The following is a 23,549-nucleotide window of genomic DNA, read 5'->3' on the forward strand; positions in this document are numbered from 1 at the left end:
TACAATAAAACATCATTATTCTTTTTGATGCTCCAATAGCTATCCAATTGGCTAATCCTTGTAAATATGAGGTGAAGGCGCCATCTGGCGGGCATTTATATATATATATATATATATATATATATATATATATATATATATATATATATATATATATATATATATATATATATATATATATATATATATATATATATATATATATATATATATATATGTGTGTGTGTGTGTGTGTGTGTGTGTGTGTGTGTGTGTGAGATCTCTCAAGGCCGTATACTCTTTAACTTTTGTAGTACCAGACGTTTTAGATCTTCTTAAGCATAACTCTAGAAAAAAAAGAATCTAAATAGATACCTGGGGTAAAACGTCTGGACACTTAAAAACGTAGAATTATGTCTTTGGAATTGAACGAGTTAATATTGTGTGAGGAAAATTAAAACGAGGCGCTGGCAAACTGCAGCGTCTGAATATTTAATCCTGCCGAATCCAAACGTTCACTTTTAGGTATGAGTAAAATAGGTCAGTGCATCCCGTACAGGCACTTTGCTTTGAAAATTAGCCCGCAGCTATTGGCGCCGTGTCACATCCAAGCCCTTTTTTTTTTTAAACTGGGATCACCCTATTTAACCAACTGACAACGGTAACTGCCTCAAGCATCAAAAACCTCTCCAAATCCCTTTCTCTGTATAAAAACAACGATATTTGTATTATCCAACAAAACTTGAAACTCATGCAATATAAAAGGAAAAAAAACAAAGTCAAAACCGGCAATGAAAATATCAATAATAGCTTTAATGGGTGTATGTTACATTCGGCACTCCTCCCACAGCAAAACATACACAAGCCGTCTCCCCGGCCGAGGTGAGGAATGCAACAGACCACTTGTAAATGCCTTACGCCATACCATATTTACAATTCATCCTTCATGGCGTCTGTACACGGCAAAAGTCCTTAAATAGGATCGAGCGCTGAAGTAGTGACAGGGTACAAGTCGGTACGATTGTATGCGGATTTTCTTTTTTCTCCTTCCCGTAAAAGGCATGTGCGTAAAGCACCGTATTAAAAAGTCGGTCGCGCGCAATCACGTGCGATAAAAAGTCCACGGCGCCGCTTCGCGTACGTTTCGGCGCCGTAAAACGCGGCCTTCAGCAGGGGGTTCGTCGCAAATACGCCCGCTCTCAAAAAAGGTACAAAAAAAAGAGAAATATTCAGGTAAGCATCAAGGGAATATGAAAATAAAACATGATCTCAGTGCATTAAGACTTTGTAAATCGAAGAAAATTGAGTGGCCGTGTTGCACTTGCGTGCTAAATAAGTTCACATTGTTACAGGCAGAACAGTGAGAGGGGCTTTGAAACAAAATGACAGTGACTCAACAACTGTGCGGAGCTACCGCGTGGACAAAACTTTCTTAAAACAAAACATAAAAGAGTCCGATTCAAATTGGCTTTGGAATTTGAAAGTAAAAAAAAAAACCTTGATGCGGCCACACGTTTCGATATGTATCACAAAAGACTGCTGCGGTTCTTTTTTGAGGGACTTGGCTGAATTGCGTCAAGGGATAGAAGTCATATTGTTCGGGGGAAAAAAGTAATACAAAGAGATAAGAGAGTAAATTCCCAAATTGCCATGTGATCGTGAATGCAACATTCAGAGGCTTTTCTGTCGCTTTGTAAGTTTTTGGGTAATATCTACTGTAGTGATGAAAAAGAAGCCTCGCGAGTCACTTTTCTTTTTTTTTACTCCTCTAGATGGTGTCCTTTGTTTAAAGATAAAAAAAATATATACATGAAGCCTCATGAAGCACTTGTGATACTTTTTAGTTCTTCTAGGTGGCACTCTTGCTTCAAAGATTCAGCAGAACTCTAGTGATTTGAAAAAGAAGTGTCATGAATCAATTGTAATTTTTTTATTTACTCTAGATGGTGATATAGGTCTGCTGGGTTTAAAGATAAAAACTATGGAGCCTTATGAAGCAAGACGAAGCCTCATGAAGCACCTGTGATACTTTTTAGCTCCTCTCGGTGGCACTCTTGCTTCAAAGATGCAGCAAAACTCTTGTGATGGGAAAATTAGATCTTGTGAATCAATTGTTATTTTTTATTCACGCTAAATGGTGCTAGCAAGATGAAGCCTCATGAAGCTTTTGTGATACTTTAGCTCCTCTACGTGGCACTCTGGCTTCAAAGATGTAGCGGAACTGTAGTGATGGGAAAATTAAGCCTTTATGAATCAATTGTTATTTTTATTGACACTACGTGGTGCTATTGGTTGAAATACACAGGCCAAGTGCATTGGAATTGCTTAAAAATTCTGTTGAAATTTAATGCATTTCCAATGCTTTAGTCTTTAATTTTAAACCAAGGGCACCATCTAGAGGACTGAAAAAAAAAATCACAAGTGCTTCATGAGGCTTTGTTTTCCCATCATTGGAAATTTCAATGACTTGTTTTGAAACAGGGAGCGACAGTGTTCCGCGAGGTTTCATTTTCCCATGACTAAATTTCTACTGAATCTTGAAACAAATCAAGAGAAGCAAAAAAAACTAAAAACATCAAAAGCACCATGAGGCTTTAAATATCCATCAGTAAATCTGTGACATTGCTAAGACCACAGTCGTTTGCTCTTGTAAACTACAAATGCAAAATTATGCAATTTGTATTGTATTTGACTTTATTGATCTAATTCCATGATGACAAATACTCCCTAATAAAACCAAGATTCCAAACGTTCGCTCTGAACTCAGTTCATAGCGTAAAGTGACAGTGTTCTTTAAATGCCTTTGATGAGGTGTAGGGGTGGACGAGCATACGCCCGCGCGGCGGCTTGTGAGATGGGTTAGTTTTTTGTCAAAAGGACGCGGGAGCCATTTCGATCATTCGAAAGCTCGCGTGCGCGCCGCTCGGCGGGCGCGCGCAAGGAAGACTTTAGCATGTCGATGAAACGACACGTCAGTAGATTCGTAAACATTTCCCGTTTCCACCTAGGCGAAGATTCCGCCGCGCGTCTGTGGAAACGTATGTTCGGACACGACCGGAAAAGCGCCTCGTCTCCGTCGCAAAGGGCGTTTTTACAATCCGAGGAAGGCTGACTTTGGTGATTTTGTATTGCGTGTCACAATGACAAATGATCTTTTAAGGAAAAGATGAAACTGAAAGGCAGACACGGGAAAATCAAGCCCCAAGAACCACTTGTGGATTATTTTTTACTCCTCTAGATGGTAAACTTTGATTAAAGTTGCATTTAGATATTGGATGCGTTTCAACTCGTTTTTATATTTAAACCAACAGCACCATCTGGAGGAGAAAAAAAGCACAAATGCTTCATGAGGCTTCATTTTCTTATGACTGAAAAGCTGAAATCTGGGTTGGCCTTTTTGTTTTGAGCCTGAAACGTAAAAAAAAAATAAAATAAAATAAAATTGAAAAGATACAGGTGGTCGTCATGGGAAAATGAAGCCTCATGAACTACTTGTGGCTTTTTTTTTTTTTTTTTTTTACTCCTCTAATGGTACTCTAAATTTAAAGATGCATTGGAAATGTGCTAAACTTCCACACGCAAATAACACCTTCTAGAGGAGTAAAAAAATAAAAATAGTAATAGTTCGTTTTCACACAAAAGGGCATAACCCTGTGGCATTCGAAACGAAAATGGTAGTCTGTAAAAATGAGAGAAAAACACATTTACTTCACTGCCTTCAAAATGAATGCACGTTCTGGAGTTTCTTTCCAGAGAAACATTGCCACCTACAGGCCAGACCGCGTTATGATTTTTTTGAACGACTGTGAATCTATTTATTGTGGAACAAACTATCAATATAGTTATCAATAATATTGTATCACTAAACCAGTATTAAATATTCTACGTGGTTCTGCACATCCAATATAACAAAATCAACGTATTTTGTTGCAGTTGTTACCGCTGGCAAAAGACCGTCGTGAGTAAGTGTGATTCTCACGTCACTTATGTGTGAATGCCCACTCAGGCTGCATAGAATCCTAATAAATCCTAGAAGATTTCACAGACTACCATTTTTTTTTATCAGCGCCACTCAAATGGTAAACTGACGTTTTGACAGACTTTCCACTCCAAACACGTTTATGCGAGCTTTTTTTCCGCCTCGAAGGCCAAAACGTTGCAGATTGTGTTCAGTTATTTAAAAATAATTTTAAAAAAGGGGTGGGATAAATTGCCAGTCAGGGTCGTTGAAACGGGCGATGAATGGCTGCGATCTCGAAACGAGGCCTTTTTCTACACGCGGCGCCAGACAGTGTCGATATAGGAAGTCATATAAATAACAAATGGAACAGTATAAATATAAAGATTCTGTGTTGTCGGCGACTTATGCACGTTTAGCATAAATGTGTGTGTGTGTGTAAGCCAGTGTTAAGACAGGACAGGGCAAGGACTGCGTTAGAGCTGAGGTTTTCCCTCTCCCACCTCGTGGAAAAGGGACGTGTAAAATTCGGGCTCCAGTTGCTTGTTGCGGTAACGCTGAACCATCTCGGTGATCCTCTGCTTCCGCCTGACGTGCGGCGGATTGTACGAGTCACTTTCTAAGCGCTTCCGTCGACACAAGTTGATGATGGTTTGCCGCACCAGAAAACCTGCGTGGACACGGCGGAAAGTGTGTATTGGTGTAGTGTATATATACACACACACACACACGCATGCATATATGTCAAAGCTGTTTCGTTTCCAAGAATTTTCCTCCTGTGAGGTGAAAAAAAGACAACAGGACTTCGCAGATGGAATTCTGCGGATATAATGTCAAATAAAATGCTTAATAAAATAAAAAGGCAAAACAAAAGGAGTATCCCTTTAGGCAAGTTCTGCACAAGTTAAGAATGTTTAGTGTATGTCAAAATTGATTTTAATTCAATATTTTTCCCAGATGGAAATATGCGGATGTAATGTAAAATAAAATGCTTAATAAAATAAAATGGCAAAACAAAAGGACTATCCCTTTAGGCAAGTTCTGCACAAGTTAAGAATGTTTAGTGTATGTTAAAATTGATGTTAATTCAATATTTTTGTCTGAATATTTTCCACAGGGCTTGAAAAATTTTTTTGTAAGGTTGATTAATTCCATTAGAATCAACCAAACTGGTGATCGCCCAGAATGATTGAGGAAAATCTAAATTTGGTTGTTGGGCCATATCGCCCAGCCCTAAGAAACACTAATGAACAAAACTCAACAAAAATAAGAGCAGGTACCTAGCGCCCTGCGGCTGACGACCATGCCATCCACCAGAGGGATCACCATGCTAAATTTGCCCACGGCGCCGTGCAGTCGGATCCGAAAGAGGCCCGTCTTCAGAGGGTGGATGAAGATCAGAGGAACGTCCTTCTCGAGTAACCCCGACCTGAAGCGCGGTTAATATTGCACATGTATGATTTGTAACTTGAGAAAAATGCCAAATACGTCTTAACAAGAATCCAGGTTGTCCTCAATTCAACTGTTTTCGCCACTACAGCAGACCATCGAGTACTTTCAATATTTAGCAATACCTGCAGGAGGTGCTGTTGCTCATGCTTGCTTCTAAACCTGTGCTGGTTTCACCAAGAAGATCAGACAGGGGGAAATTTTCTAAAAACAAAAACAACGCTTTACAAGAAACCGTTTGAGAGCTCCACATGCTCAAGTTTGATCATTCGTGTCAACCTACGTGAGTGCAATTGCTCGCCGGCCACGGTACAAACGCGCTTACCGATATCATCGAAGCGCTCCACCCAGACCACAAACACTTTTGTCTCCGGACCAAGCGGCGGAAAGGATTTTCCGCTCGAAGACCTCTTGGTCTTCACCAAAGGACTCAGCTGCAGAAAAATCACACAGACGCATATCTCAAATACAGTGTTCCCTCAAAGTACTGTATTGTTCAAGTAAAGACCAAACCTCACCTTTTTGGCGGACTCCAGGTTGTCTGAGTGATTAGGGAAGAGCTCCAGTGTGAGATGAGGCTGTTTGAGAATACTGGGCATGAGGTCCATGTTGGTGTCGGCCTCCAGCGTGGAGTCACTGTGGACCGATGACTCCTCTGTGAGATCAAACGGAAGCAGCTTATCAGTAATAAATTGGAATTTCAAGTGTACACTCTAATTATCATCATCATCATCCAATTTGTTCAGGTACAGGCTTGACTTTCATTAGACTTCAGGGCGCCGCTAATATAACCGCGGCTCTCCGTGAGACTACAGCCACATAAGTTGGGAGCCGGAAGAGACAACAGTACAGTTAGTGTATAAGGTTTAATCATTTCAGATTTAAGTAAATATGTGTACTGCAGTAGTATTCGTCTTACATACATAGGGAGGGATTACAGTATTACCAAAAGTAGTTTGAGTTGTGATCAAACACTCATTTTCAAAATTAGTGTGGATAAGATTTTGTGCATATGCAGTGGAATATTGATGTTGTCTTAGAGGGCACAAATACTGACCGGAATGTTCAGTTAGCGATGGAACAACAAAGGCAATTTCAGTCAGCGCATCAGCGTAGTACAAAACTTTCTTCTCCCCATTAAACACTGAACCTCCCGTGTCCTCAGGAGTAGTTGCTTCGTCTGCGGAAAGGAAAAAAATAAGGTTTCACTTTCTCATGTTATCGAAGTTCCCGCATGAGACTTACCAGAATGCTGCACATCATTGTCAGAGCATGAGTTGAGGGACCAACTCGTATCGAGGTGTCCCGTCCACCCCGGGTGGCTCCCGACGTCCACGGGCCAGCCTAAGGACAGGAGGAACTCCAAGAAGTGGGGTTGAACGCTGGCTGAGGATTCCACGTTCCTCAGGATCTAGAATTCGTAGCACAGTAGAATTGATCATACTTAATTCATACCGAAAAGAAAAAAAAAACTTCTGTAAAAGTAATCTGAACAACACTAGTGTAAATTTTAGATGATGAGGCACAACTTTTTTTCTCATGATTTGAGCCCTGCATCTTAGAATCCAGTCCACTTTTTTTTTTTTGCTAGCCTCCAGGGGGCAATCCACAGATGAAGCAAATGTGAAATGTGTGTATCTATACAAAAGGTAAATTTGTTGGCCAAAAAAAAGAGTTTTAAACATATAATTAGTTTTAGTAATTAGTTTTCCTCACCTCATGGCTGCTTTTCTGTCCAGCCCTCATGTAGAAAATAAAAACGGTGTCAAATGGGCGACAGGGAAGCAGGTCCAGGTAGTTGATGTCATCAAAAAACCCTGGCGCAGATGACTCCAAACCAATCAGATGAGGAGGTAGACGACTGTTGTTGGGCTCCTGTTGGTAATTCAACGACATCGGTGGAGTAAAAGTCGATTAAGGGGTAGCTTTTCAGCTGAATGTGAAGAGTGGTCCAAGGTAGCACACCGCCATCAAATACAGACAAACCTTAAGCGCCTCTAGGGAAAGAAACCCAAAGTGGGAGAGGAAGAGCCGAGCCGTCTGGAATTCTTGCGAAGGCGGAGGAGGTTTGCAGTCTATCTGTGGGTCAGGGAAAGGCTTGCACTTCCAGATGTCCTCACTGTGACGCTCCAACGTATTCTCATAATCGATCTGCTTGGTCATGAGAATCCGGAGCTTGTCGTGCTGAACTTCCAGCTGAATTAGAGGGACGAGAGCAAATTCAATTCAATGTGTGGTGGATGGATGAGGTCTTAATTGCACAAAGCATATTTCCTAAACGGTGTAGAAAGGTTAATAATGGTTATGGCTTCATTGCAACAGCATTTGAAATGGATTTTTATTTTACACTACGAATAGAAGGAAGGACATTTAACTTTAAATAACCGAATGAAGCCTTCAGGGTTTGGAATGCTGCTAACCAATAGTTGGCCTGTGTTACACGGGGACTTCTGCAAAATATTTGCATCTTGGAAGTCAGTACTCATTATCTTTGTCTGATTAAAATGTTGTGGCAATTTTCTACAGTGGTTTTAAGGGCTTAACGACTGGAATGATTTGCCAAGATGCAAACCCCCCAAAAGCTGATAGCGTAAATTCAAAACTTTCTTCCCTGCCAGCACCCAAGAGACATTCAATCCTCTATTCACTCACATGTGGGAAATAACTCCTAGAAGTTCGATGAAAATAATTTGAGATGTAGCTAATATGTGAATGACAACAATCTCTCTTACCTCTTTGCTAACGATGTCATCCAGGTCGGGAATGCTAACATCCGCTTTGACAAGCGGGATCTTATCCACCTCTTCGGGGAAGGGCCTCTGCTTGACGTTGTATTTGACGCCGACGTCGTTGTTTGGCGTCGGACGGCCCTCGGGGACAAATACCTGCTGTGGAGGGAGGGGAGACGAACGGGGAAGGAAGACAGTTGGTGTTGTGAGTGGGGCTGTCACTACTGATGGGAAAATGAAAGCTCATGAATCAAGCTGCTATTCCTGGTTTAAAGCTGTAATGGAAATGAACAGCATTTCTATTGCTATAGCTTTTGTCTTTAAACCAGAATCACCAGTGCATGAAGAGGCTTCATTTTTCCAGTCACTAGCTGTCATTATCGGATATATTTAGAAGTGATTATTCCATTGATGAATCAAATTGTACCAAATTTCATTTTGAATTCAAGCCTATTTCGAAAAACATTTTTCCCAGAATTACTGTTCTGTACTGTAACCAATTACTGTTTGTTTAGGATTTAGTGGGAAAAAAAACTTATTTTGATTGACCACAAAAGATAATCAGTCTGTTTTCATGACAAAATACAGATATCAAGAATAAATACTGCTGAGGGGCTGAAATCAGAAGATTTAGACAATTTTAAGGAGAACAATATTGCTAAACAATTAATCATTAAAATTGTTCATTTGATCATGGATTATCGACTTAATTTTGACAGCTCCAGTTGTGAGTAGTGCTGAACAATTTTGAAATTATTTAGAAAACTCAAACAATACAACGTCGATTTGAATTTGATCGTTTGAGCCCAGTTGTCAGTTTTAGTTTGTTTCCAACAGATTCCCCGAAGCACATCTCCGATGCTATTGTGATTTGACACCATCTTCGTTGAAGGTGTAGTGTGATCTCACTCTTTGATTCGCCCGAGCTCCTCTGGGTTGGTGGAAGAGCTGCATGGTCCATGCGTGTCTGCCAGCGGTGCCTCGGATCAGAACTGTCACTGACGGGCTGGGGTCTGTCATGGAAAAAAATATCACAGACTAGTCAACTTTCAGATAGTGGTTTAAAATAATCACGCAAACAATTTGATATAAATAGACAAGCATAAATATATGTATAAAATTGCATTCATGATAAATCAAAGGTAAAAAGAAGAAGTCAATTGCTGACTCTGCTCATTGCCGAGAGGTTGCTCCAGCATGGCCAGAATGACCGAGTTGTCCAACACAAAGTAGCGAAAGTTGCTGGCCCCGGTGGCGCTGAGCCGCGCGTAGCGAATCAGGGTGTCTTCGTTGAGCAGGCTGCAAGTGGAGGCCGGCCCGCTGGGTGAAGGGAAAGCTCCCAACACCTGCATGATGCTGAACGAGCCGACGACACGACAAGCAAAAACGCACAAGTGGAAAAGGCGCAGATGAAGACGCGTTACTCAATCGCTCAATGCGACAGCGTACAGTAAAACAAAGTAAACGCTGGTACGTTCTGTGTGAACAATGAGTGCGTCTCACCAAGACAGAGTGGCCTCAGCTGCGTCCTTCACCCTCATGGAAGCGGGGTTATGCTCCTTTTCGCCTTTGTGTCGCACTTCCTGTTCCTGTCGGGACTTGCTGCCAGATATGCCCAGCTCCACGATCTCCAACACTTCAACCAAACAATCCTTCGGCAAAACAAGGTGAATACGCGATCGATTACTCATTTAAAGCCAGATCTAAGAACGATTGGCTTTTGGACATTTTAAATGTACCTTTTCATCCAGCATGTCAGGGTGTTCGGTGAGCCACACGCAAAGAAACTGGAAGGCGGCTACAATCATGGAATGGAGATCTCTGGACTGAAGGGGAGCCGGGCGACTGCACTGGTACACGATGTAGCCGCATATAGAGCTAACTGCCCGTTTACGGTCCGCAGAGTCAACCCCCACCTTCACCTAAACGAAAGACAAAACCATGACGTACGAGTGTGTTCACGTGGGTCGCTCAAAGTGAAATATTTCAAAAGGCCGTTAAGTTGCGCGTGCGTGCGCTGTGTTTTGGACATTGTCGCATTACCTTGGCAAGACCAGCCAGGAGCTCCAGGGCGGCTAATGAAATGCTCATGTCTTGCCTCCATTGGGAATTGAGCCTCTGAGTGACCAAGTGGATGCTTCGCACCAACAGGCCTGCCGCTGTATCTGGAAGAGCTAAAACATATAACAGCCCGAAATACCAAATAGAGCACAGCATAGAAAACACACCATATTTATTGGAGTTAAAAATGCGCCTTAAAACAAGAGCTTAAAGAGAAGGGGGTTAGGGGGGGAGCACACATTGAGCAGATTTTACACACATTCAAGTCTAGCTATTAATGTAAATCATGCAAATTAGGGCAGAGCAATGCAGACGTTTTCTCTCATTTTTTCGACTTCATTTTTATCCCCTACGACGTTACTTGAGGGGTTTTCGATATTCGAGCTGAACACTTAACTGCATTTGCAATATAAATGCAATGCACAGTATAGGTTGTCACATTTGATATTCTAAATGTAAGTTACATTACTCAACCCTGCAGCACGATTGAAAAGAACAAAAATAGGTTTGGGAAGAGAAAAAAATAAATGCATTTGAGGCATTTAATTTTTTTTTTCGAGGTGAAAACGGTTGTAAATAAGCACGGCATCACAGCAAGCTCATTGGCCATCACCTACAGAGGCATTTTATCCAACGCTTCTTAACTCTGAACACCACTTTAACCACGTTAGCTATTAAGGAGTAAGAAATGTTCGGTTAGTACATCGCTACAACTCGAATTTGACGAGGAAGCAGACAAAAATGAGAGCTACCGATTTTCATGGTAATATTTCAAGTAATGTACTGCATCAATTAGATGCACCAAAAAAAAAAAAGGGGAATAACAAGGACAAAAATAAGAACCACAAACACCTAAAGGTAATATGCAAATCCTTTGCTGGATCATGTTTTGCATTTTGTCAAATTTGTTTGAAGGAGAGCTCTGTTTCTTTCCGAGCGCTGCAAAGATATTAACAACGACAACAACTTTATCAAAAATATTCTAGATATTTTTGACATAACGGTTTGACGTCGGCCAAATAAAACACCCACCGCTTAAAATACTGAAAATAATAATACTAATATTGTCTTGATATTTTTTGATAATTTCTTGCTTTGAGTGACTAAATATTGCCATATTTTTTGCTTTATTTTTAAATTTCAATTTAGAATTATACGATATCTTGCCAATATGATGTTTTGCCGCTGAATTTCAAAACATAATTATGTAGGTGGAGTCTTATTTACGCCACCAGTTTTACCAGGCGCAGGATTGTTTAGCAAAGCTCGTTATGCTTGCATTGTCACAACATCCTATTTTCAATGTGGTTTTTCCAATCGTGAATGTCTTTTTCAGTGACCCAATTTTCAGTGCATCATTATATTAAGCCCAATTTTTCCGTCACAAAATAAAAAATACAAATAAATATCAAGGAAATGAGTGCAGCATCGTCACATTACCACAAACTAAAAAGAAATAATACAAAGAACTTTTGTTTAATGCCTCCTACCATAATCCCGAAGCAGAGCTTGGGCAGGACGCTCAGAATCCGGGCTGGTGGCCTCCGTGCTGCCCCCGCTGCTGAAGCTAATACCGCTGTTGTTTCTGCTGTGGCTCTGGTTTCTCAATGTCACGTGGCTGCCATCTACGCTACCCTAGCAACATCAAAGACAGCCCATTAGAAGCATGTAAACACGCAGAGCACAATACTACAAAACATCCGTTTTCATTCAAAAGTAACGCACTACTACACAAGCGAGACCTACTGTTTCCGTCTGTGCGCCTATGGACTCCAACAGCGCGGAGTCTTGAACGATATTTAGCATCGCTCCTGGGAAGGGAGATCAGATTGAAACGACAATTAAAATAAATAAACAAACACTGACTATAATGCACAGTGAAGCAAAATAATTTAAAAGACTCTGATGATGACTAGAATGGTTAGAATTTGATTTCCAAACTGAGCACTGTATACAGTATATTAACAATTCAGTCGGATTTAAAAATGAGGACAAATCAATTCATACCCAAAATGAGCTGCGTGTTGGCTGGGTCGGTCTCCGTCTGCAAGGCTCCTATCAGAACATTGACGAGACGCAGTCTCAGGGACAAAAAAGACACAGGCTGGTCGTGAGGCGACCCATCCTCCTCATTAAACTTGCCCTCCAACAGAACCTTTGAAGAGACACCATGCCGATCAATTTGAGTGTGAGCGAACTGTGCGGAAAATGTTCTCGGAAAAATCTTAGGAGGTGAATAAGAACTACAAATTACCTCCGATTTGATATTACCAAAGTGATGCGGCAATGGCAGCATGGCCAGAAGAATGTTGATGGAGGCTCTCCTCAGGTCAGTGGGATTTACATACATCTTGAATTTGGACAGCTCCCTGATAAAAACGACCGCAGCATGTAGATTTCAGGAAACGCAAAGTGAATATTCTGAATTCACCATTGGAAATATTCATGAAAAAATAATCCCACGGAGAAACATAATTAAGGTCGTATTTAATCTGAGACGTATTTGACTCTCCTGACCTGTCTGGCACGATAGTTTCCAAAGCTGCTATGAAGTATGGTACAACCACATTGATGCCCTTCAGGTCAGTACAGAAGAGAGAGGAAGAGTTAAGAATGATGGAGGCCAAGACAGGCCTACAGATGAAATCAGAGATCTGGAGACCTTGAATAAGCACCATGTAGAACCTGTTGGACAAGGGGGGAAAAAAAAGAACATTTGTGAATATCGTTATTGCTTTAATTCTATCGGGTGGTTCATAAAATAATCAAGTGAAATGCCATTTTGAATTAAAGTGCATTGCAAAACTATTTGTTCCCATGACTGTTTACTAACAAATTACTTTTCATTTGGTATATTTTAGAGGAGAAAAGCAACTGAACAACACTAAAGAAATGTCACGTGAAAAATTGATGTTGTAATCGACAGAAATCGGAGAATAATTACTGGTGGGAGGCTGAAATTAGAAGATTTCCACAGCTGTAAGTACAATGGTTTAGTACACAGGTGTCAAAATCAAGGCCCAGGGGCCAGATCCGGCCCGCCACCTCACTTTTTGTGGCCCTTGAAATACTGATGTGACTTCAGGTGTCTGACTAAAATACCAAAATTGCAAGTTGTCTTTAACTTTTAAAAATTGGGGGAAGAAAAAGTCTCCAAAACTCTTTTGAACAGTTTTTGCTAGCTCCTTATATCAAATCTTGGTAAATGTGTGATCAACATACTTAAAATGTATTTGAATTCAGTCATTCCGGCCCTCTGACAGAAACTATCACTACAATGCGGCCCAAAATAAAAATTAGTTTGACACCACTGGTTTAGTAGATTGCCTTGCAGTCTTGTTTTGCCCCCCTCCCCATTAACCAATACAATATGTTACTCCATAGAAGATGTAGAAATGCCTGTAAAAGTAGCGTCATTTCTGCACTACAATCGTCTTTTTGTCAAATTCATCCAAATTGCGTTAAAAAAGGCGGGGTCGACTTGTACTCGGAGAAATACGGTAATTTTGAACATTTCAGAATGCATTGTACTGTGTCCACTGAAAACATCAGCTTTATAAATGCCACGTCTTCTCCGCAGGCGGTTGGTATCGCAGTCAAAATGTTTACCGTAAACACACGATAGTACCAATCATATCTTAAAGGAATTACCAACAAGGAAAGAGATCTCGGTTTGAGTAGCGCTTATTTACGCGGACAACAAACTGGGAAAATAGGGAGACGGCATCATCGGGAATCTATTAGGAAAATACACCATACTTTAAGACGGCGTGATGCCCCCTGAAGATGTTACCTGGAGAGGTACACAGGTAGAATTTCTTCACCGGTTTTCTTGCTACAGAAGATGCGGCACAAAGTACCGCAGGCTTCAGCTCGGCCTGCCTCGTAGCTCTCTGGGAACTCATTTGCATCAAACATGGGGTTGGACACCATGGAGTCGGTGGACATTTGGGACCCTTTTCTTCTCAGCTCCAGTCCTACTTGTGTGGCTATTGCTGCAGAGGGTGGGAAGAGAAAGAATGAAAGCAACCTGAATTGTAATGCGGATTTCACGTGTGCGACTGGCGCTCATGCATAGACAGGCAAACTTAGAAGTTAGCACGAAAAAAGTAAACGATACCAATCGCAAGAAAACAATTTGCTATCACATCCATATGAACTTAATACATCCATGACAATCCACACACACACATAACTCCATAGCAATACATTTGAGGGAATTCTGACACAAAGAATTTGCAGTAATTCTGCCATCCAGGGACATCAAATAAGAGCAAGTCAAGGGAAATTAAATGTGCCTGTTGCAAAACCACAAAACAAAATCCCTGTGTCAGCTTTCTGGCTGTTGCAATTATAAACGACTACCACTCGGGGCACAGATCATTCACTTCATGCATTGAGGCACCAAACCAGTCAAATCAGAATTCAAGTCAAACTGACGATACAAAATGAACAGAATGAAGCTGAACTTGAGATGATCTGAGGCCGAATAGGAAGGATTAGTGTGACCGAATAATAATAAACAAAATGCAGACCGGTAACGTTATGATCGAGAAAAGTGGTCAGTTGGTGAATATCATTCCGTCACCTCCGGAAGACGCTGAGATATTGTTGCTTTTTTTTTGTGTTTGTTTGGCTGTTGTTGGTTTTGGTGTGATGAGGAATGACAAAATTAAAAAAAAAAAGATGGCAGTAATGGCAATGATCATGGGGCAACTCAACTCAAAACGGGAAGATTGGTCAAGAGACGCAAACCAAGTGAGGGAAAACAAAGCTGCTGTTCCTACTTACAAGATTTATAAGAAAGGAGAATTTGGATAAAAGAGGCTGCAAGATAACAGAAATAGTGGAGAGACACAAAAATCAAAGCACGGCCAATTCATTTCAGCCATGAATTGTGTTTGCTTGCTGACTGCTGTCATCTTCAAATGACATTGACTCACTTAACTATAATCACACATTAGAGAAGCGCACACAGGACACTACACAAGGAGAAAGAGACGCGGAATTGAGGGAGAAGTAAGCAAGTACATGGCATGCTGTTACTCGGTCTTCTTAAAATGATCTCAAAGAAAACCGTGCGGCAATTTATCGTCAGGTGTGTCATCAAATCCTTGCCCCAAATACGATCTTCTGTTTGTCGCCACACTGCCGATGACGTGCTGAAACAAAAGCGTTAGCATGGCCTCACGGCCGTGCTGAAAAGTGGAAGTTTGCCCGATGTCCGATGCTGTTCGGGAATATGCCTCATACGGCATTGGACTAAGTGACAATGTAGAAACTTCGGCAAGGAACTATCACTCACGCCAGGATCTGCAATGTTAATTAAAACTTGAACAAAGCTACACAATTTAGAGTTGACTTCAACATAGTCCCCAATGTATCTCCAGTGACAGTCGTTCCAACAAAGCAGAGCATACATAGATTGTTGTTTCATTTATACGCGTCGCTATTCTGTATCAACTGTTTGAAGGTTTATATTTGCAGTGACTTCCATGCTAATTTCCACATGCGAGGTTTAGTTCAACATTTTGTTGGTTTAAATACACGATGCTAAATCTGATTCTGTTTCATGTTGCCAATTTCTGAGTGACTTTTAACCAGGAATGACTTGAAGCAAGCGGGCTTTTCCTCATTGTGGGCAACGATGACAACGTGATACGTGCGGAAAGTTTTTTTTTTAAACGAGCTGAAGTTTGTTTAATACGTTTAAGTGTGTTTAAATCGTGCTGGAAGCGTAACGCAAAAAATCTCTTTGTATTCTCAACAAGTGAAAGTGGGTCTGGAACGTATCCCGCATGCTAAACGTGGAATCGCTGCGGTCAGGTTTCCGTGTAAATGGATTCGAATCCGATGATTGAATCCTAGCAATATCCCTCACAAGTCAAGTCAATGATTGAGAAAAAAAGTAGGAAGGAAAGCACATGGCCACAACATACAGTTGAAAATAAGACACCAAAAACACAGACAAGTCCACAAAAAGAGGCATATTAATTGGCCAGCAGCAAAACACCCAGCTGCCCATGCACGCGACGGGAAGGATGGAACGGGGCGTCGTCTCACGCCTTACCGGTCATGCTGGGGTCTCGACTGAGGCCGCTGTGGAGCTTACAGTGGACCAAGGCGGCGTCAAACAACCACTGGCCGAACAAGTTGAGGATGCTGTTGACTTTTGGTCGCGCCGGAGCAGGGAGCGGCCGGGACTCCAAGCTGCTCTGGTTCGGGCTGGACAACAGGGTCGGAGACGAAGATTGCTGCTGCTGCTGCTGCTGTTGGGATGCTTTTGTCGGTTGACTCCCACTGCCCTGAAATGGGATGTGACGTAAAACTGATTAAACTTGCCCAAAAAAAATGTATTCGCAAAAAAATCGCGTAACAGTAACGGGACGTACGGTAGAACTCTTGCTTGTAGTTTTGGTGACGACTGTGTGCCGCTGCTTGCGGCTGTGAGGGGGCGTGGTGTTGGCAACGGAGGGGGGCGGAGACATGCTCATTCTGTTGACCGGCGTGGGCGGGGCACTGTCAGCCCTGGGACGAGATATACCTGATGAGAGGAAAAGATCAAATGAGGTGGTGCTTTTCTTTAAAAGTTGGGATGGGGAAGAGGAAGGCGGAAATCAATGAAAGCGTTTTTGGTTTATTTTGCCGTTATAGGAGAAGACGACGAGGTGACAACACAATCTGGAAAATTGATTTTTAGGCGGGATTAAATTGTTAACATGCAAGACAAGTGGTTAGAATCAAATCACAAGTGCTTGATATTCATCCTGATTGACTTTTTCTTGAACACAAATGACCCCTTGCAGGTGTTAGATGAACCTGCAAGGAAGTCTGAAACTTCTTCCCGCCCAGTTCACCACCAATACACAGACCATTTTATTTATTTTTTATTTTTTTGGCCCCCATTATACTACATGGCAGCTGGTGTCTGTACCATGGGAGCGCAGCACTGGACAAAAAGAGAACACCCTCTCCCGCACATCTCTCTTTTCAACTGAGACACCTAAAGTGTAGAGAAAAAAAATACACACTGACATGTCGTGGTTCTTATGAATGAAATGATATCTGAATTTTACGCAGGGAAGAGCTCAGGTAACTGTTATTGTAATTCCTGTCGATTTGGACTATTCTGGCTAAGTTAAACGCTTTGGTAAGTTTTAAGTATATTCATACTACATGCATGCATGCATGTACGAAGTTTTATGTCGAAATACATACTCATAAATTCTTCTTACCAAGGAAGGCGTCCACAAGGCAGCTAACCCCCCTCATGGCTCTGAAGAAAATCTGGGGTAGTTGTTTGAGACAAGGATGCAGCACCATCTCGTGCGGAATGCTGCTGGAGTTGAGAAATTGTTCTTGAAATTTTGGAGTGGTGCTCACTATTGCTGGGTTGCTCAGGTCCACTGGGTTGCTGGAAATAAACAATAGAACAATGCGTACAATGGGAAAATTCTGGGAAATTTCTCCACTACGGCCTGTAATGAACCTGAAAATAATAACAGACGTAACTTATGATTGGAGAAAAATGGGAGATTTATCAATCGTCGTATTACACCCTGAAAATTTCAAGGAAAACACGTGTTTTTGTTTTGACTACAAACTGATAATGTACTAAGTGAAATTGTTGCATAGGTGTAGGTTTAAAAGACTGAAAAAAAAAAAGGTTTGGCACTCAGTCCAGAAGTACACCAAAATAGCTATTTATACAACAACAAGAAGCGTTGGTGCCACAACTATGTCACCCCCAACACAAACAGACGCTAAATGCGGAAAGAAAATGCGGTAAATGGAGTAGACTGCATATCTTTATTGTCATTTTATGGCAGGTATTAAGGCTGCACAAATAATCGAATTTTGATCGCGATCATGATATCGGGTTTCACGATTAAGCTGAACCTCTGCGATATCAACATTTAAAAAGCCTGATTTAACCCGGACCCTACATGTCAAATCAAACACTGTCATCCTACCACCAGGAGGCAATGTTTCCCACATTTTGCATGACAAAAGACTCTGCTTTTCTCACCCTAATTTATTATTCACTACTGTGAAATGGCATTGAGTTTCTCACCTGATTCCTAATATATACCGTACAGTGCGAGCTGCCAATTGAGACCCGTTTTGCAAAATCCGATTGGCAAGAAATTGGAATAAATTCGGATTGAAATAACTGACATTTTGAATGCTAATTGATTAAAATGTGTTTAAAAGTAAACAATGTGTTTGGTTCTAAGTAAGCTTCATTTTTATCTTTGGTTTGCACACAAGTAAGTTAGCTGTGTTGCCCTGTGTGCCAGGTTTTCACCGTGTTCTGAGTGAATTTGTCTCAATTATTTACTTTATTTATTTATTTTAGTTTTTTTTTTTATTATTTGTAAGTATCAAACCTTGAAGCCTTGCTAATATACTACTTGTTTACAAAAACGGCAATAAATAGACATGTTCAACCAGACATGATGAATAATCGTGACTTCAATATTGACCAATATAACTGATTATTATTTTGGCCATAATCGGGCAGCCCTAGCAGGGATACAACAAAATTGTATATACGATTGGTGCATATTAAATGAATCTGAACAATAAATGAAATAAGTAGTTAAGAATAAAAATCACAGGAGTGAAATCGTTATCGTTCTTTTCAGTGTGTAGTTGTTGTTTGGCGTGTACCTGAGCATGTGTAGGAAACGATACCAGGCCTGTGCAACACAGTCGTTGTCCATCTCTATAGGGATCAGGTTGGCATCCTCATCAGGAACTTTAAAAGCCGGGAAGGAAGGTCCATGGGTAAAGCGCAAAAGCCTGAATGGAGGATGACAAACGACGACAATGTTCACACAATATCATATTGTGGTTGTCGACAACCTTCATTTTGGTACAATTGAAGAAAACGCTAGTCCAGCTAAGTACAACAACAACAAATTGCTACTTACTAAAAATACTTCCAAAGTAATAAAGAAAATAGAACCCATGACCAGTTGGGAACTAGCACAGCACATTACAACAATCCTCAGATACTATGAAAAAAATGACTGAAATGGCACCCTGTCGAAGTTTAAATCTCAGTTTACCTCCACTGAGGCACAAAGCTTCTTGTAAAACCAGCCCAAATGTTTTTTAAGACTCTGTGTGTGAACGTTTATCACTGAAATTTTTTCTTCAAATTTACCGTATTTTCCGCACTGTAAGGCGCAACTAAAAGCCTATTTTTTTTTTAAAAAAGCTTATAATCAGGTGCGCCTTATATATGGATCAATATCGAGATTGGGATTGGTAGATGGGGAATGAAGTGATAAGCTTTACCTGTTTCTTTAGTGTGTTTACGAATGAACAAGGTTGCTCATATTGAGTTATTATGCTATTGAGAGTTTAGAGTTATTATTTGACTTATTATTGTTATTACTTTGAGTATTACTATATCGTGATTGAAAAAGTTTTAAAATGTCATTAATTGAGGGTGCGCCTTATAATCCGATGCGCCTTATATGTGGAAAAAGTTTTAAAATATGTCATTTAATTGGGGGGGCGCGCCTTATAGTGCGGAAAATACGGTAAACGCTAACCTGGAAGTCAGGGCGCTGGCCACCCGGCTCCACTGCTCGACAACCGGCGGATGATGTCTCCAGTTTGCCAGCATCTCCCTCGCCGTCTTCCAGTACGGCGGTGTGGGAAAGCAGCGGGCGCACGCCAAGAGCCACACCTCAAACAGGACGGCCATTAATTTCTCGGCTAGTTTCTCTGCCACGCCCACTGGGAAACAGGAGAAGATGTTGTGATCATTCGTAATGCGATGCAAGTTTATGTTCCTCGTGTTTGGATAGTCTCTTCCATGAATTAGGAATGCATTCACGTGGAGCGGAAATCATGCGGAGGGATCGCAGGAATTACCTCCGACAGTGGGCGGAGCCAGCAGGGTGTCGTTTATTCGTAGCAGGAAGAGCAGCAGCACTTCCCAAGTCTCCCTCACCATGCAAAGAGATTCCCGGGCTAGTTTTTGGACAGCAGTCAGGACTTGCTGACATAGTCTGATATGATTCAGGCTGTGCTGCTCAGGCCTGGGAGAAGACAAAGTCACTTATTCTGTATGAATTTGAATTATCCGACAGCATTTGAATGCGCCGTTATTCTCGTCCTCGTGGATTCGTGTCAAGCTCTTCCGTAGGCAACCAGCACTTAGAGGAAAAAGTTCAAAAATAAAAGCCTGATGAGGCTACAGCATCGATGTGGGTTATTATTTTAGTCGGAAGTACAGTATATCGTTACCTTACTTGCTGAGTGCAAACCAGCGAAAAAAAATAAAGTCTTCGCCTACTTAGAACCAAGCGCATTGTTTATTTAAAGCAATTTTTAATCAATTAGCAGTCAAATATCATTTTCAGTCATTTCAAACCAAATGCGTTTCAATTGAGGGTCTCAATTGACAGCTAATACTGTATATATATTAGGAGTCAGGTGAGAAAATCAATGCCATTTCACACTGGTAAATAATATATTAGGGTGAGAAAAGCTTTTGTCATGAAAACATGTGGGAAACATTGCCCCCTGGTGGTAGGATGACAAAGAGCATGATTTGACATGTAAGGCAGACGGCTTTTTCAACGTTAATCACTGCGAATCAGCTTAATAAATCGTGGCAGCCAATATTGAGCCAATATAAAAATGTGATTAATTGTGAGGGACCACGGGTGAGAGCTTGAGTTTAGCGAGTCCTTGTGTTTACATGAAACGCAAAGTCCAAAATTACTAAGCAAATTGCAAAAATTATTTCAAACCTTGTTACTATGACATAGTCAACATTTTCTTTAATGATAGAAAATATTGGCGCAATATTTATCATGAATATTAACAACGTGCGCAAAATACTGTAATAATCCGATTAGAATGTCTAATACATGTAACATTTTAATTAAAAAAATTGCAAAAGTTTTAAAACAAAGCTCAGTAGCTAACATTAGAGAGTAGCTAAACATCTATAGGAAAAATGCTCAAGAAACATATTGGGGACCCACCTTGGTACAAAGACATTGTGGAGATGTTTCAGAATGGTCTGCACATACATATTGGGTTCTTTGACCACAGGCTGAGGCATGGAGTCTCGGGGTGACACAAGGGCCATCATCCAGTCTGTGTACACGTCCACGCACAGCTTGACAGTGTCGCCCTCTAGGGGAAGGGTGAGGCCATAACACAGCACCTCCATTGTCCATTTCACCTTTGGGAAACAAACCGTTCTTAGGTATACTTTCCAGGATATTCCTAACCAAGGCATCGCACCGTACGCGGCATCTTCGCAGTCTCACCTCCTTGTCCGTCTTGAGGATGTTCTCCGTGGCCACAGGGCTGACGGCCGTGCAGAGCGGCCTGACCACGGCGTTGGCCACCTCAGTGCCCACACTGGTGGGATAGGAGTGCAGAACACTGAGATGGCCTTGGTCGCTTTGCACCACCAGCTGCAGCGAGCGCCACTCTGAGTACATGGTGCCGACGTCTGCTGCACTTCTACTCGCACCTCATGCCCGCACCTGCTGGCACAGAAATTTCAATATTCACATATACAGGGGCTCAGGGTTTATTACATTGTGTTAAGAAGTAAATTTCAAGTTTGGTTTGACATTTTTGGCAGCATAGTCCAGGGCAAGTGAAACAACGTTTTCATATTAAACATCATTGACAACTTTTATTATTATCATCACAATTGTTCATGTTTGATGCAACAATCTACTTTTTTCTGTCTGAGCTCGATTTGTTTGAGTGCCTTTGAATGCACCATATGGCTCGTCCTCACATTAGCAGCTAGCGGAGACTTGCGATCATCATATCAGAAAACGACAGTGTAACTGATAAGCGGTTTATTAGAGTACTTAATAAGCGGTTGCAGATGTTGGCAGCGTTGTAAGGTGATCATTATAAATTATAGACTATCTGGGCACCAAAAAAAAGTCTTTTATGAAACAATGTTGAAAATGATTCCAATTTAGAAGCAAAAATCATTTCATTCACTTTGTGTCAAGGTCCGATTTATGAACAAATCACATTTTTGATCCTAAATTAACCTTTAAAAGTACACCTCTTATTAAATTCGGCTGCTGTTCATTGCTGGCGCGGATCTAGTCGAGTACGAAACTCCGAAAGCAATTTTTGCTGCAGTTTATTAAATTAACTACAAGTTAACAACTACAACTACAAGTTACAAGTTAATTGTTTGCTTTTAGCGTGCTCGATACATTAAAGCTGCAAAAAAAAATATTATAACCTGTATAACATTTTTCTGTTTGTAGCCCTCGAAGGAAAAAGTTTGAACACTTCTGGTTGAACGCAAATTGGACTAATTAAGCAAAGTGGGAGAAAAGAATATTAACGAAAGTGTTGTTTGTTTGGGTTAACGGCGCACACAGGAAAAAAAAAACTGCATGGCACGGTGTAAATACAAGCTAAATGATGTGCATGCATTATAGTTATGATAATAAACCGAGGCGCATAAGGCATGTCTCAAAACGCCTCGCATGCATAAATAAACGCTAAATTTATCCTATAGACTCCATTGAATGGGCCGGCCGGAACTATCAGCGAATGCTAAGCTTCGGGTCAGAATCCCAAACAGGAAACGGTACCATTTAGCCTCCTGACGCTAGCTAGCAAAAAAACATGCCAACATCTTTGATGAGCTCTTTTGCAATAGCCGCCGCTTGGCATCTGCGGTACCGTGCAAATAAAATTAAATGTAGTCGAGCGCGTCCAGCAGGTAACATAACAGTTAGCCGAAACAACGCCGGAGTTTATCGGACTTGCAAGCGAGATTCGCCGAGTTAGCTCCATCGTTGACATTAGCCTTGTCATCCGCGTTTACTAAGCGAAACGGAACCGGAATGCTTTCTTTTGGGCGAATGCGCGACGGATGTTTTGACTTTACCCGGACCAAATGGGGATGTCATAACAGGTCTCGGCAATGCGCGGTTGGTGCTGCGGGTTATTGTCAGTTTGGGTTTAGACCCGAACAGCGTCCATCTTCGCAATGTCAACGTTTGACTAGTACGGAGGCTTGACACGGGAAACAGGATGTGGTGCTTGGCGCCCCCTGCTGGTTGCTGAGTAAACTGCAGCAGGTTTCTCCGTCAAATGTGCGCTCTTCGCTTTATGACGGGAATTATAACGTGGGACATTTATAACATGAAATATTTTCCCCAGAACTATTAACGCTCTGAACAATGGTAAATCAAGAACACGATGACAACATCATTACTATTTATTCTAAACTATTTACAGTTCATATTTATTTCATATGCGCCAATCACAGCAGTGATTTGTTTTAGCAGTAAACAATAGTCTTTCATATAAATTAATGGTTGGATTTCCTTTATCTAATTTTCATA

At 41.2% G+C, this 23,549-nt stretch overlaps 1 protein-coding gene across 8 annotated transcripts; it reads right to left on the reverse strand.

Annotated features, from left to right (window-relative positions):
• Positions 1-771: 771 nt before the first annotated feature.
• ralgapb (Ral GTPase activating protein non-catalytic subunit beta) lies at positions 772-23,216 on the reverse strand. Of its 8 annotated transcripts, none has more exons than XM_088407965.1 (31): positions 23,090-23,216; positions 21,480-21,701; positions 21,189-21,391; positions 20,068-20,234; positions 19,743-19,929; positions 18,850-18,981; positions 17,412-17,590; positions 17,111-17,179; positions 16,569-16,720; positions 16,247-16,481; positions 13,970-14,171; positions 12,694-12,861; positions 12,431-12,545; positions 12,184-12,331; positions 11,923-11,987; positions 11,667-11,811; positions 10,159-10,280; positions 9,855-10,037; positions 9,619-9,767; positions 9,284-9,471; positions 9,025-9,128; positions 8,119-8,271; positions 7,373-7,582; positions 7,103-7,261; positions 6,632-6,797; positions 6,444-6,566; positions 5,905-6,041; positions 5,712-5,820; positions 5,512-5,590; positions 5,218-5,366; positions 772-4,607 (listed from the first exon to the last, which is right to left on the reverse strand). In XM_088407965.1, exons 2-31 carry the CDS (start codon positions 21,654-21,656, stop codon positions 4,414-4,416), a joined length of 4,569 nt encoding a protein of 1,522 aa, XP_088264091.1. In that variant the 5' UTR covers positions 21,657-21,701; positions 23,090-23,216; the 3' UTR covers positions 772-4,413. The 8 variants fall into 8 exon arrangements, with proteins under 8 accessions (XP_088264091.1, XP_088264090.1, XP_088264089.1 ...); XM_088407964.1 differs by having other exon boundaries at positions 8,119-8,274; XM_088407963.1 differs by having other exon boundaries at positions 10,159-10,289.
• Between the last annotated feature and the right edge of the window lie 333 nt (positions 23,217-23,549).

This window comes from Hippichthys cyanospilos, chromosome 2 (genome assembly GCF_059441005.1).
Source record: "Hippichthys cyanospilos isolate Australia breed blue-spotted pipefish chromosome 2, RoL_Hcya_1.0, whole genome shotgun sequence".
Taxonomy (NCBI): Eukaryota; Metazoa; Chordata; class Actinopteri; order Syngnathiformes; family Syngnathidae; genus Hippichthys; species Hippichthys cyanospilos.